The sequence below is a fragment of the Cololabis saira genome, chromosome 22, assembly GCF_033807715.1.
Source record: "Cololabis saira isolate AMF1-May2022 chromosome 22, fColSai1.1, whole genome shotgun sequence".
In the NCBI taxonomy this organism is placed as follows: Eukaryota; Metazoa; Chordata; class Actinopteri; order Beloniformes; family Belonidae; genus Cololabis; species Cololabis saira.
The window spans coordinates 4,744,633-4,761,048 of NC_084608.1; the positions used below are offsets into that span (position 1 = coordinate 4,744,633).

The following is a 16,416-nucleotide window of genomic DNA, read 5'->3' on the forward strand; positions in this document are numbered from 1 at the left end:
TTTAAAAGAAACAGTGTGACATAAACACAAGGACAGATAAGGGATCTGTCCTTGGACAGATTTCTCTGTTGAAGGATGAGGAAGACAAAGGAAGAGAAACCCATTCAGCCTAGCTGCCTGAGCTAGGCTGAATGGGTGTCATTGTTAGACGTGTTGCTGCTGTTTTAATCCTGTAAACCACTTTGTATTACACAAATCTATGATAAGTGCCATATAAATAAAGTTTGGTTGAATTACTAATTAAACAAATGAGCTAAATTGAATGGAATTATTCCCTAAGGTAATTTAGATAAGGGCTAGAAAAGCATTTAAAAAAAAAAACATAGTTATTACATCTGCCACTATGAATCATTGTGTTTGTTCACACTTTGATTTAAAAGAAAAAAGAAAACAGGGCCAGCTGCAACATGCCTTTGCTTTCAGGAAAACTTTTAAGTAACTTTTTTGTTGTTATTACCAAAACAGGTTGTGTACTGAGGGCAAATCTGGCATTTAATTTAATGGAATAGCCAAGTCAAAGTCCCTGACCTTGATTCAACATGAATGCTGTGGAAGGACCTGGAGCAAGCGGTTCAAGTTAGGACAGCCATCAGCATCGTCTGTGGAGAGTCTGAACAGAAATCCCTGCATGCAAATAACCCGGACTGCTCAGCAGTAACAGATATCTGCAGCCACTGCTGCACACGAGTCGCCCCACCAGATACTGACATCACAATCTCCCTCTTTTGGACCTCTCCAATACGAACATGGTCATTCTGTTCAATTCAATGATCAGTGTAATATTTTGGTATCGTTTGTTTTGTTAGGTAGTCACTGAGCTGGTTTGAAATAAATGAATGAAATTAAATTATTTCAGTATTAGACTGCACTTCACATAAATGGTGCTGATCTTAAAAAAAAGATATTTTTTTTATTATTTAGGGTTAGTTAATAGTTAACTAACCCTAAATAACAAAACAAATTAACTTTTAAAAAACAACTTAAGGCTCACTTAATGCTTAATTGATTTATTATTAATTAATTTATTATTGATATTGAACTTAGTAGAATTATTATAAATGTATTACTAATGTATGGTATTATTAGTGCTATTATAGTGTATTAGTATAATTATAGTGTTATTAATATATTATGCATCTATAACTGATGTGTATGTGTACATGTATGTGTATTATTGTTGTTATGGTTGTTTTTATTATAAGTGTAGTTATGCTAGGAATGTATGACTGTATGTATTTATGTCTTAGATGTTATCACTTATGTAATATTTTATTATTTTATGTAATATTTTATACCTGCATATACTGGGACTTTGCTGCATATGAATGCAGTGGTAACCCTTTTACAGTACAGTTTTAACCAGGTAATACCATGGTAATTACACTGTAATTACCTAGTAGTACCTGGTAATTACATGGTAACTACCGGGTAATTTACCCAGTAAGTACTAGGTAATTATTAGGTATTTTCTTGTACCATGTAATTATGTGTATTTACCATGTAATAACATGGTAAATACCTGGTTGTTTAAAGTAAACATTACTAGGTAATTACAAAGACATTAGATGGGAACTATGAGGGAAATTACAGGTATTTACTAGGTTAATATTGGTAACTACCAGTCAATTTACCATGTAATTACATTAATTATTTCTAAGTAAGTACCAGGTAATTACTACGTATTTTTCTGCAAACTACCAGGAAATTATAACCTATATTTGAGGTAGTTACCAGCTAATTACACTTCAATGACCATGTAGTTACCTTGTATTTACTATACATTTCATGGATAACTACCGGGTATTTACCCATTCATTATTGATTTATGTATTATCAATGGATTGGTGCAGGTACCCCCGAGGGAGTAAATGACTCTATTGACCTTGTAATTAACCTGATAGTTACCATGTTTTACCTGGCAATTGGCAGGTACTTACCTTGTAGTCCAGTTTCACTTTAATTACTGAGTAAAATCCAGGTAAACATGTCTGTACTTATTGGGTAAATACTTAGGAAATAGAATTACTGGGCAAGTAACTAACCATTACATGGTACAAGAAAATACGTAATAATTACCTAGTACTCACTGGGTAAATTACCCGGTAGTTACCATGTAATTACCTTGTAAATACAAGGTTCTACTTGGTAATTACAGTGTAATTACCATGGTATTACCTGGTTATTACTGTACTGTAAAAGAAAGGGTTACCAATGCAGTATATCTAGTAATAAGATTTATAAGAGGGAAAGATTTTTTTTTATTGTGCACTTCGAGAAAAATAATAGTCTAAATTTTGCCTTTTTTCTCAACAGTTCAAATTTATTCACAAAATTTTGACTTTATTCTTGAAATTGTATTTCAACATTAATCTCAACATTTCAACTTTTTCTCAATTTTTCTCCTGCCTGGCCCTGATACTCTTCCGTAAGTTTGCAACCTTAAAGGAAACAAAACTACTAACAAATCACTGACCTTCTTTGAAACTCCTAGTTTTTGTTTCCATCATAAAATTATTTACTGCTGTAGTTTTCTGAGAGAAATATCAAACCGATACACCCAAAGGTCACCGTGTAAATATGTGTAAATATAAAAAAAATCAATTATAAGCAAACGCTTTTAACAAACTTCCACTTCTAAGAGCACACATGTCTACAGGAACATAGGTGTTTAAAAAGACATTTAAAAGTTGGAACCCATCCTGCGGTAAAACCTCAATGTGAGCAATAACAAGATAGTTCTGGTGACTTAGACGGGCTCCGACCTCCTGTCTATTTTGTGTATTCTATTCTTATGCTTTTAAATATGGCTGACAGGCTGTGGGCGAGTCTCTGTCCCCCAGCTGACCCCCCCCAATACCAGCCGGGGTAAGACAAGAGCAGGCCAAGGAAACCAGACACACAACCCGGGTCACCTCTGCTCTGCACTGCATGATAAATACCAAGAGTTTAGACTTGTCCTTAACCTTACGGGAGACTGAAAGTAGATTAGAATGAGGTGAGATCATCAGAAAAGCAGAACCTACATACCATTATTCATTCATGAGGCAACTTGTGCATTTGTTGTATTCTGGATGTACAGGACTGTCTCAGAAAATTAGAATATTGTGATTTTCTGTAATGCAATTACAAAAACAAAAATGTCATACATTCTGGATTCATTGCAAATCAACTGAAATATTGCAAGCCTTTTATTATTTTAATATTGCTGATCATGGCTTACAGCTTAAGAAAACTCAAATATCCTATCTCAAAAAATTAGAATATTCTGGGAATCTTAATCTTAAACTGTAAACCATAATCAGCTATATTAAAATAATAAAAGGCTTGCAATATTTCCGTTGATTTGTAATGAATCCAGAATGTATGACATTTTTTTTTTTTTTTATTTATTTTTTTTTTATTTATTTTTTTTTTTTAAATTGCATTACAGAAAATAAAGAACTTAATCACAATATTCAAATTTTCTGAGACAGTCCTGTACAGTGACAATAAAGGCTTTACGTACTTACTAGGCCTGTGTTGAAAAAAAACGATTTTCCGATTCTAAATCGATTCTCATATTAATTCCTAAAAATCGATTTGTATTTCTAAAGATACATTTTTTTTTTCTTCATTACAACTTTTGGTATTTTTTTGTTCATGCCCAAAAAAAAGGAAGGTTTTGTTGGACACGAGAATTACTGCCATGTTTTTGCCTTTAAATATGTTTAAAGGTATGAAAACATGAACGTTTTCAGTTATAACTGCATAAATTGTCTTTTCTTATCATGTTATTTGTTATTTACTGTTTAATTGTGTCTTAATGTTGATGTGAAGCACTTTGAATTACCTTGTGTTGAATTGTGCTATACAAATGAACTTGCCCTGCCTTGTGTGTAATTACGTCATACCAATATTTGCTATGATAAGAAGATTTATGTCATGTTTTCCAAGAATTAGCAGCAAAGAGTTTAAAAGATATGTACAAAAGTTAGTACCCTGACAGTAAACAATCTGCCTGTGGCACTTTCAAACCCATAATAACATAACTGTTACTGGCCAGACGTGGAACTTGAGCAGCTGCTAAGGATTTCTGACAACCTCGTATTTTCATTTTGCTCATTTACATTTCCAGCTGTCATGGTTTGCAACTCTGCTTACTGTCATGGATCACAATTAACTCTACTTAACCAATCAGAGGGACTACATTCAGCTTATGCCTGAAGGGATTGTGCAGTCGGAGCCTGTCAAACCAAACGTTGGAGTGACTAAGTCCATATTTCAAAGTGCTGCGTGCAGGCTTATGTTTCCCCACGGAGAAGATCGGAAGCTCAAAGGCAACTCGGAAGCTGTAACGCAAACATAACGTATTCTGATACGAGTCGAGCACAACGGGTGTGATGCCTTACAGCCAGACACAGAGGCACATGAACGGAGACGTACACAAACATAAGCAATTGTTAGTGGAACACACACCTCCCCATGTGAAACGCTGACACGGATGAAAAGCTTTCTGTGAAAGAAGAATTAAAATTATTTTTCCAGCCTGTGGATTAAAGCTTCATGAATATTAAAAAGGGAGATTTATTCCTCATTCTTACTAAACTAAGCACGTCCATGTGACGGTGTGAAATGATAAAATGATCCAAAGATGTCTTCAGCTGCAGTTTAGGAGTCATATGTGCAGGTTTACTATGGCGTTGTGTTTCACAAATGCTTGCTTTGCTGTACAAACATTAGCATGAGTATCTACTATTCACAGAGGAGGGTAAGTTAGCTTAGAAAGAGTGAACACAGTCACCTTTGCACCTGCCCTTTTGCATATGTGTTCAAAGAAGACAGACTAAGGTGTAAGTGCATGTGCATCATTTACACTGCACTTGTAAATTATTACCAGGACTTAGCTGAAAGGTCATGTCACATTTTATGGCACATTGATGCGGAAACACCAGTGAATTTGAAAGTGCTAACATAATAAAGACGAGGCGCAGAGCAAATGATTTGTTTTTCCTTATATAGCGCTGGATGAGCAGCCACTGTCAGTTGGAGAAGAGAAGGATTTCTCCGTCTTCTCCACGCACTCGAGCCGTGATATGATGTTTCATTGATATGTTATATGTTTGATATTTTCTTAAATGTGAAGACAGTGCCAGTGTGGAGACTTTTTATTTACACAGAAAGATTATTTTTTGCTAAAAAGAGTTATTCTACTCATTTTATTTATTTTTATTGAATTTATCTGTTGCAAATAAAAGCTGTCTTCCAATTCATTGCATTTTTAGCCCAGCTTATTTTTGTGGTAGAAGTATCGATCGGTGTGAAAAAAAAAGTGGTATCGGGGCATCCCTAATATATATATATATATATATATATATATATATATATATATATATATATATATATATATATATTAGGGGTGGGCAAAAATATTGATACAGCAATATATCGCGATACATAGTCTACCGATACGATATCGATATTCAATGTATGTATCGCGATATATTGCCGTATCAATATTTGTGTTTTGGGTGAGACACTGCATTTTATTTTTGTCATTTTAAGTCAGGGGCAAGTAGCTGTACTGTATTTTTGTGATTTCAATTTCAGTGTGGGTGAGACACTGCATTTTATTTTGAGTATTTTGTATTTAAGAATAATGCACACACTGCACTTTTCATTGTGTTTCAGTGTGTTTTTTCATGCAAATATGTTGCATAATTAAAATGGAAAGTTTGAATTACTGTTTTGACTCAGTCTGTCCAATGCATTATCACTATCATCGTATGTACATATACAACTTGGATTTTAAGATGTGCAATGCATTTTTAAATTTTTCGGTGAACTATGTAGAATATCGCGATATATCGGGATATATTGCATAATCGTGATATCGCAATTTGTATCGTATTGTGGCTCAAGTATCGTGATGCGTATCGTATCGTGAGGTCCTTCCCAATACCCACCCCTAATATATATATATATATATATATATATATATATATATATATATACACACACACACACACACACACACACACATATACACATACACACATTGTGTGTGAGCGTAAACCTCATAAAACTCCCTTAATTTCCTTCTTTGCCCATTGTTGTTTTATCTGCCAAAAACAACATTCAAAACTACAATAATTGGCCTCAAAACAACAATAATTGGCCTCTCCCATCTAAAGCAACTGGAGAGTAAGTAAGTAACAGTAAGTATATGTTTGGTTTAGTAAGCACAGCCGTATCTGTCAGACGAAGCAGAAAGCACTTCCACACTCCCCCCACTCATCACCACCTCGGGCTTACAGCCAGCGTGACTAAGCATCCTGTTTTCTTTGAAAGCCGTGAAGATGATAGAATCTATATAAAATAAATAAAGAAATAATGAAAGCGATCAGAGAGGATGTGAGGGACAGGAATAGAAAGGAACCAAAGCGGGGGAAAGAAGCATTGAGACATTAGATAAGAGTTTTAGTGCTGCTGGGTAAGAAGATAAAAGAAGTCAAAAGCCAAAAAAGTGCGTGTTATATATCCATTTATTAGCACAAGGTGCAGGTTGAGGACAGACAGAGAAGTATTTATAAAAAAAAGACAGGGTCAGGATTAATAGCATGTGGAAGAATAACAGAGGATTTCAATCTCTGTAGCACACTTCTGAATTCATCACACAATTTAAAGAAATAAGTGGGAGGTGGTTCAGCCAGAGCAAAGCAGAGGCTGCTCGTGTGTTTGTGTATCTGTACCTCACGTGGATGTGTTTCTATCTGTACGCTACCTGCACTGGGAATCAGGATGTCAGTAAAAAAGCAAAGGTTTCAGGAAACAACTCCTAATCTATCTGTTTAGAGACTCCTCTGAGTAAACCCTGATCCTCTGTTTTCACAGAGATGAAGACTTCTGGAAGAGTAGCCTTAACGCCTGAGACCAAGCCCCAGCCCGAGTCCGAGCCCCAGCCCGAGTCCGAGTCCGAGTCCGAGTCCGAGTCCGAGTCCGAGTCCGAGTCCGAGTCCGAGCCCCAGCCCGAGTCCGAGTCTGAGCCCGAGCCAGACTGAGGTCGAGCCCGAGCCCGAGCCAGAGACCGAGCCCAAGACCGAGCCCAACCCCGAGCCCGAGCCACAACAGTAAAATATACCACTTAAATCTCTACATTTGGAATATCTTCAAGTGCCTATTTGTACATATTAATGTGCCTTGTTCTGTTTTGTACCTTTGTACTGTAATGGAAAAAGTCAATACAAATATTTGTCAAAAAAAAATAAATAAATAAAAAAAAGAAACATGCTAGGCTGTAAATGTGCTTCACTTTTTCTGGGTTGATCAAAGCCCGAGCAGCTGAAAACGAGAGCAAAAAGCAGGTTGAGGCGCCTCAAGTCCGTTCCCAGATAAAAGCAGCCACATATTCCTCTAGTGAGTAAATGTAGAGACATGTGGGAGCTAGTGTGCGTGTGTGCTGGTGAGCGGGGACAGGGCTGAGCAGCAGCAGGGAGAGGGACGGCTGCACAGCCAGAGACTCTGAGGGCGTGTGAGGACACGGACTTGTGAACTCCCCGTTTGCTGCAGCGCTCATGTCTCACAGGGAAGACTCTTACACCTCATCTATTTCTTTATTGCTAATTAAGCTTTTATTCAACTAAGGCTTTACAAAATATGCAATATTGTTAAAAAAAAAATGCTATGGCAATATGACGTACTTTGTACTGCATAAACAAATCTCTGCTTTGCTTCTAACATGGACCCCAGACAGTGCAGCAATACAGGTTTACCAACAAATAAACATGAGAAAAAACCAACAAGCAACTGCGTACAACTACTACAGGACTGTCTCAGAAAATTAGAATATTGTGCTAAAATCAACTGAAATATTGCAAGCCTTTTATTATTTTAATATTATGATCATGGCTTACAGCTTAAAGGGATTGTGACATGAAAAACACATTTTTCTTGATTTTTTGTGTTTTGTTGGGTGTCTTGACATCAATTACACCCAAAAAACAACGAACTTTTAACATTCAGTGTATTGTGTGCTTTCTGGGATTTTCCGCATAACTGTGCAAAAACGGCGCATGTGGTTTGGTGGCGGATCGTTACGTAACGATCCGCTAAATCACCGCCCCCTCCACCCAGATCCCTGCCTCCTCTCCTCTCCAGCGCACCATAAAGGCTGATTTATGGTTCCGCGTTACACCGACGCAGAGCCTACGGCGTAGGGTTACGCGGCGACGCGCACCATACGCTGAACCCTACGGCGTAGGCTCTGCGTCGATTTAACGCGGAACCATAAATGAGGCTTAACACGCCTCTTTTGTTCTAATCACCGGAGGAAAACTGCTAAGAAGACTCGCGGCCACTGACTGGACTTAAGATAAGGGGACAGTGCTGCTTGCATGCCTTTATTTTTATGATTGTTTGCTGTGGTTCGCCCTCCTGCTTTTCCGTGCATGCTTCGCCTGTCGCTCCGACGCCGCTGTGAGCGTATGGCTGGAGGAGGAGGAGGTTTGGAGGAGGAGCGGAGCAATGATTGACAGGAAAGGGGGAAAGGAAGCATTTTTCACGGCGCAAAAAAACACTGTAATAAAAAGCCAGGAAAAGAGTACTGGAGTGAAGTTTTTCTTGTTACACTCTTTTAGACACATTTGAGGGATGTTGCCCAAGACTTTTAATAGTGTTAAAAGCATGTTAAAAATGATGTCACAATACCTTTAAGAAAACTCAAATATCCTATCTCAAAAAATTAGAATATTCTGGGAATCTTAATCTTAAACTGTAAGCCATAATCAGCAATATTAAAATAATAAAATGCTTGCAATATTTCAGTTGATTTGTAATGAATCCAGAATGTATGACATTTTTGTTTTTGTAATTGTTTTACAGAAAATAAAAGAACTTTATCACAATATTCTAATTTTCTGAGACAGTCCTGTAAATTTGCCTTAGTTGTTTGGGAATACATCTAATAACAACAACAATAATAATAAAAACAATAAAACGAATTGCTCTTTAATCTCTGTATATCCTTATGCACTTTTGAGTACGCAGCGTTTTAGTTTTTAGCCTGGTGTCCTTATCTTTTAGTGTTTGGAGTTTTTAGTGTTTTAATTGTTCTTATTGCTTGCTTTGAGCCAGTGGCAACGAAAGTTCGTTCCACTTGTATTTGGACTTTTAGAATGACAATAAAGTGAATCTTGATACCTTGATAAATAAATAAATAAATAAATAAATAAATAAATAAATAAATAAATAAATAAATAAATAAATATTCTCCTGAAACATCCCCACGGCAGCAGTTGCCACGGTTACATGATGATGCGGGGACTAAAACTGTATTTAAGGGAAACAATTACCAGACCAACGCAGATGGTACACAAAAAAAAACCCAAGGTGAAATCATTTCAGTTGACAGTGAAACTAACTGGCTACACAGAAGAGCTACGGGTGACATTAAACAGAAACAATATAAATCCACTTTGGATGAGGCTGTACGTTTCCCAAACACAGTGGTGTGCAGCAGACTTTCCCTGTGACCCTCGGACTGTGTGCTGACGGGAGTGTGTGTGTGAGTGTGTGTGTGTGAGTGTGTGTGCTGGACAGGTAGAGGGAAGAGATGCACAGAGCGGAAGCACAGCGGACTGAGTCGTCATGGCGATGGAGGCGGGTTCTAGTCCTCTGAAGCATGGAGTTGGGGAAGGAGGAGAGAAATGATATAGGGTGGAGGGAGACAGGATATAAGGGGAGAAGTAGTAAAGCAAGGAAACGTGATGCGAAATAATAGTAAATCAACAAGAGTAGTGTAGAATTGTCAGGAATATAGAAGTATAAGAATGAGAAATTAAAAGAGAGCATAAATGAGCAAAATAATAGAAAAGATAAAAGGATGACAGGAGGGAATAAGGGAAAAAAGGAAGACAGATTAGTACAGTCTCAAAACAAATAACTCATTAAATGTGAAAACATGTCAGCAACATAATAAACAGCTATTTGGAAAGATACTTATTACTCAAAAGCAGTATATGAGTCATGCAGCATCGTGCAGCAGCATCGTCATGCAGCATATCCACACACTCATACACACAAACGTACACTTTTGGTGCTTTTCCACTAGTACCTACTCAGCCCGACTCCACTCGCCTCAGTTTGGTTCTTTTCCACCAGGGGTCTAACGTGCCCAGTAGATACTTTTCTGTAACTATTCTGCCGAGGTTCTAACAGCTGAGTTGGCTGTATCTGACATCATCACACTACAGGCCACCGATTGGTCGGGGGGTTGGAGTCAGACGTCTGAGTCAGGAGGAGAAAATCAGAGAAAGAGACTCTGACGGATTCTGGTTCATTTTATTCAACGATTCAAGTCTGTTTGGTGATCCAACTCTGAGGTGCAGATGTTCATAAACCTGGTGCTGAGGAGAGAATTAAAAAGGGATCTAGACGGAGATAAGGAACGACCAGATCTACCAGGAGCTCTGTCTCTTCATAGCTGCTCACGGCTCCAGCTGACTTTTCAGCAGCACAGAGACAAACTAACAAAAGTTAAAAACTAAAAAAGCATTGCCGCTTGAATCTTCTCTCACTCTCATTTTTTAAACTTGATATGGAACACAACCACAGACCCAGCAGCACATCTATCATCTCCTCCAGGTTCTACATCTTTAGTGTTGGCTTCTTTGTTTAGATCACACAATCAAATACGTCACAGCAGCTTCACTCCAACCTCCTACTTCTGCTCCAGGTGCTGAATTGTTATGGAAAAGAAACCAGGCCGAGTTGAAATGAGTAGAGTCGAGTAGGTGCTAGTGGAAAAGCGCCATTTCAATCTCAATTCTCTGACCCAGTTCCTACTTCTACCGCCTGCGTCCTCTCCTTGGAGACCACTGGACTTTCACAATGATGGATGGATCTGAAGAACCTCAGCACAGCCAGATGCTACGTCTGCTGAAGTAGGCTCAAGGAGAAGAAGAAAACAAAACCTGTGCCTGCCACTCTACTCTTGTGTCACCGCTGATGTGAACCAAACAAACCAGAGAAGGGAGGTTACCGAAATCTAAACATTACCATTATCATGTTCAATTCAATTCAATTTTATTTGTATAGCGTCTAATACAACAAAAGTTGTCTCTAGGATCTTTCCAGAGACCAGAACATAAACCCCGAGCAATTATTACATAAACAATGGCAGGAAAAACTCCCCTAGGGAGAAAAGCCTTACGCCAAACAGTGGCAAGGAAAAACTCTTTAGGAGGGAAGAAACCTGGACCAGGACCAGGCTCATAAGGAAGAAGGAAGAAGGAAGAAGGCCAGACTGGGGACGTCGGGGACGTCATCTTTTTCTCTATTTCAGATACACAGGCATGCATACACAACAGTTCTGTCACCATGGTTACACAAGCTACCGAAGCCATGCAAACAGCCAGACAACTCGGTGGTGAGCATGCCAACAACACGACTGGTCTACTACTACTACTGTCACTTAGCAGACGCTTTTATCCAAAGCGACTTACACCGGAGATACACACCATGGAGCAATTAGGGTTAAGGCCTTGCTCAGGGGCCCAAGGTGGTTCATCTTGGGTCAACCTGGGTCCTCCAGACCCAAGCCCACCTCTGTAGCCACTAGACTAGCACCCCCCTGAGGGCGTGTGCAAACAGCATCCCCCCACCCCCAGCTGGCCTCTCTGGGCCACACACATGGACATGAGCGCGGCAGCCGACAGCTCAAATACTCAGTTTTTTTTCTTAGGGTGCTTTCAGACTTGTGGCCCGTTTGTTTTGTTCAGATTCAGGGGCTAAATCGATACAGTTGTTTGGTTTTTGGGCGTTTGTGTTCACAAGGCAACTGTCTGTAGCGGTTCAAAGCTGTTAACAAATGCCATGAACCAACTGTTCTCTCATTGGTCAGAAATGAACGCGGAAGGAGTTTCCTCTTCCGTACCCCGGGAAAAACAAAACGTTTTCACACAGTTATGAGTGAGTTGTGTCGGTTTCTGTGTGGATTCTGTTTTCACTGCAAAAGAACTGCTCCAGGTCTGGAATGGAAGCGAGCCGAGACCACCTCTTCTAGGAGATCTCAGCTCGCTTGTTTTGTCTCGCATCTGAGCGTGATTGCTGTGTTCACATATACCAAACAGACCGATCTTTAGGGGGAAACGCTCCCTGTTTCGGAAAAACTGCTCCAAACGGGACAGGCGTGAAAGCACCCTTAGTCTCATTTTAAGAATAAGTCAGAATAACGGTAGCTTCAAAAAGGAGATTGTGATAAGGTACGATAAGGTTTGTGTGAAAAATGTTGTTCCGAGTCTTCTCGAAGCATGAGCCCCAACATGCAGATGCCAAACTGACAGACTGTTGTGTTGATAAACTCTTTTACGGGCAGAAATCTGCCAGCACATGAAAATAACTTGCACTATTTTTGGAGATGACTTGGTTAAAGTCAGGGAACCAAACCAAAGTCCAGGTCAGCTGGATTCAGCGCATGACTGCATGTTGTGACAACAGCCTGAGACTGTACCAGAAGAAGTGACGATATTAATCCCCTCTCTCATTAAGTGCTAACAAGAAGAGTACGTCAACTTTGGTTACGAGTACGATTAAACTTTATTATGTCGGGTTGTATTTGAGCTGCATCAGGCACATGTGTGGCAATGGAGGGTCATTTCTACCACGTCCTAAAGCTTTGCTCTGCCAAAGACATGCACGGCAGCTCCGGAGAAGATGGAAAACGTGCGTGATGACCACAACGTGAGGAGAGGAATGGTAACGTGTATGGATGGAGTCTGTATTTTAAGATGAAGAAAAAGCTAACTTTCTGGTAAAAGGAAGAGAAAAAAAAACAGCCAGCCGCACATGAATGGAAGCAATCGACAGCATTTCAGTACAAGCAGACATCAAGAAAGGATGGCTGGGGAGTTTAGCCATTGATTCACAATACGTTTCTTATTCTTGTATAGGGCTGTCAAAGTCACCACGTTAGTGCAAATTCTGTTTTAGCCGCTCGACCACTGTACGTAGTCGCATCGGCCCCCTACTTCTGTTGCGTGGAGGAGAGTACTGACACATTACAGCTACAGATGCACCGATTGATCGGCAACTGATCGGTATCGGCCCGATAATGCCCCTATCGGTTTTGATCGGAGAATAATAGTTCAGAGTTGGCCGATCTGATGACGTTTACAACACCAAACGCCGCCCGCTAATAGCTGAGCTGACCTCAAAATATAATATTTCTTTAGATACATTCACTTGATGTGGTTAAAAAAAAGCAAAGGATTTGAAATCTGATTAGAAATGATATCAATGATCCTGATGAAAACTAAGCCAAGTGGCTCCTTGGTGGTGAGTTCAGAGAGACTGAGATGATGAATGTTTACTGAAAGGGTGTATCAAGAGAAACACATGCTCTTCATGAAGCCTTTGATTGGTCATGTGAGACTATGTAGAAACCTGAACTCAAATGAAAATAATTACAAACGAACGGGCCATCAATACGTGTTAATCAACTGAAAGGTCAGGGCGACTTGATCAGTTTCAGAGAAATGCATGAATATTTCATGCACTGCAGCCGCACCCCAGATCTGCTCTACTCTCCAGTAACAGATGGAAGAGTACGGTGTCCTAAAGAGTCAGAAACTCAGTGAAAAGTGCTCTGGATGGTGTAAAAACTGTTTTATTGATGAGACAACAGTGAGCACTGTAAAAAGCTGCTATTTTAAACTTATGGCGCAGCAGGCAACGTTTTAGTATGAATCCTAAAAAATGTGGTACTTTGGCCACACTCGCAGCGTCTCCTTCCTCTTTTTATAAACTGATCAAATCTACATTAATATCAGGGCTGGGGATCGATTCAAATGTCAAGAATCGATTCCGATTCTTAAGATTCAGAATCGATTATCAAGATTTGGTTCAATCCGATTCGATTCATAATTTTTATGGACAGGATTTCTAGGCGCAGCCAGGGGCCGGAGGGGATCTGGTTTGGGAACCTCAGGATTTCATCTCTGCTTTTTGCGGATGATGTTGTCCTGTTGGTTTCATGGGACCGGGACCTTCAGCATGTGCTGGGGCGGTTTGCGGCCGAGTGCGACGCGGCAGGGATGAGAATCAGCACCTACAAGACCGAGGCCATGGTTCGCGACCGGAAAAGGGTGGCATGCCTTCTCCGGGTGGGTGGAGAAGTCCTGCCTCATGTGGAGGAGTTCAAGTATCTCGGGGTCTCAGAAGAGCTGGAGGAAGAGCTGGAGGAAGAGTCTGGGGTGAAGGAAGTCTGGGCATCTCGGTTGAGACTGCTGCCCCCGCGAGCCGGTTCCGGATAAGCGGTGGAAAATGGATGGATGGATGATTCGATTCCGATATTGATTTGGGTTAGTGCTATTAAGCTGTTGCATGAATTATATGACTGTAGTTCTGCAACATATTAATACTAGTATTATATTGAGATTCAACAGCAAGTATTGCAGCTAATGATGCTGTAAGGACCAATCACCTCCCAGAATGCTGATAGAACTGCAAACAGAAACATCGTGGGGCAGAATTACCAAACAGATCCAGGGAGGAAACAGAGACGGATGAAATCAGTTTTATTTTTGAACACATTCGGTTTTAATTTTGTCCATTTTGGGTCTTTGTCGGGTTTTTAATTTTTGAGAATTTGGTTTTTAGCATTTTATGCAAATGTAACCCTATGACAGTATATAAAGTAATGAAATTTACTTTTTTTACTTTTGAAAAATGTATGCAATTATAACTGAAAACTTTAATGTTTTCATACCTTTTAAAATATTTAAAAAGGCAAAAACATCGTGCCCAACGAAACGTCCTTTTTTGGGCATAAACAAAAAATACCAAAAGTTGTAATGTAATGATGGGAAAAAACTTTTTTTTTAAATTAAAAAAAATCAAAAAAAAAAATCGATCTTTAGACATACGAATCGATTTTTAGGAATATTAGAATCGATTTAGAATCGGAAAATCGATTTTTTCAACACAGATACATAAACACGCAGTAAAAGTGACAACTACAGGAATACATTTGTTCCCTCATAAGAAGTTGAGCCCTTGCTTGCTTTGGAAAACTGTTTCATTATAAGCCCTTTCTCAGCCGTATTCTTGCATTTTACTAGCTTTCAAAGCACCTGACATTTTTATTTCATTGTATTAGACACTGGCGTTTTATGTTTCACTTGGTCTTACAGCCTTGGATGGATGGATGGATGGATGGGGGGGGGGTTGTTGTGGTATGTGCCACCTTATGATTGCTCGTTGTCCAACACTTGGGGGCAAATGCCTACAACCAAGTTGTATAGCAATTAAGTATTGGATCTTTAAAATTGAATTTTTCGAAACCCCCAATCAAATTATATGAAGCTAATATACATATTATGTAATAATTAGGGGTGGGACGATACGGGCAACTCACGATTCAATACTGTGGCGATATGTGGCCCACGATAACGATACACGATATCTACAATATGCGATATATTGTAAGACATTTTATCACGATATATCACGATATATGTGACTGAAAAAAAAAGAATAAAACCCATAAAAAGGAAAACGTCTGAAGTTATGCATTTATTCAATTCCAAAACTTCATACAATGTACAAAGAAAGTGCATTTGTATATTTCCTCACTGTCTCCTAGGCTTGTAAATGGAAACACTGAACAGCTGGACTAATTGAAGTGCATGAACAATAGTGCGGTGACAACCATAAATCCATTATGTGTGTTGTAATAAAATATCGATATTTCCGGTCAGTTTATTGCGACAGAGAGCGCAACAATATATTGCAATATCGATTTTTTTCCCCACCACTAGTAATAATATCTATATTATTAGAATACATGTAATAATAATATACATATATAAGCTTCTTCAGAACAGCTTTTAATGTGTGATTTGTTTCTTATCCTTTATCTCATCTTTTATCTCTTATCTTTTTTATCCTGTGGTTTTTAATTTTTAATTTTCTTAATCTCGACATTTTATCTTTGTGTCTGCGAAGTGTCTGAGATCTTTTAAAAGCGCTCTATAAATAAAATGGATTATTATTATTATCATTATTAATATCTGCTCATAACATCCGCTGTCCCTCATTGATTACGGCTTCTTTTCCATTCACCATCTCTAAATGAAGAAAACACAATCACAAATGCAGAACTAAAGCATGAAGGAAGTGAAGTTGAGACGAGGAAAGAGGAGAAAGTGGTGACTGCTTGATGGAGATGACCAGGCAGTGTGAGCAGAGGGAATTGTGGGAGAGATCTTACCAGGCTTTTGTACCCCATGAGCTTCCTGCTCTCCATTCTCCAATGCAGCACCCGCGTCTGCACACATTCACACACACAAACACACACAGACGAGCGGCCACGTTACTCTCTGAGTGCTGGTGGGCGGCTGACAGCCACAATTCAATGGTACCGCACTGATTTGTACAACAATG

The 16,416-nt window shown here is 39.1% G+C and overlaps 1 protein-coding gene across 7 annotated transcripts in view; it reads right to left on the reverse strand.

The window, feature by feature from the left end:
* LOC133423701 (microtubule-associated protein 4) overlaps positions 1-16,416 on the reverse strand; it is a 153,010-nt gene that overhangs the window by 91,958 nt on the left and 44,636 nt on the right. For 6 of the 7 annotated variants that reach the window (XM_061713996.1, XM_061713994.1, XM_061713999.1 and 3 more), the window contains exon 3: positions 16,244-16,300. The exons of the other annotated variant lie outside the window; for it this stretch is intronic. In XM_061713996.1, the coding sequence (XP_061569980.1) occupies positions 16,244-16,300 (57 nt within the window). The remainder of the gene's footprint in view (positions 1-16,243; positions 16,301-16,416) is intronic. 7 annotated transcript variants of the gene reach the window in all.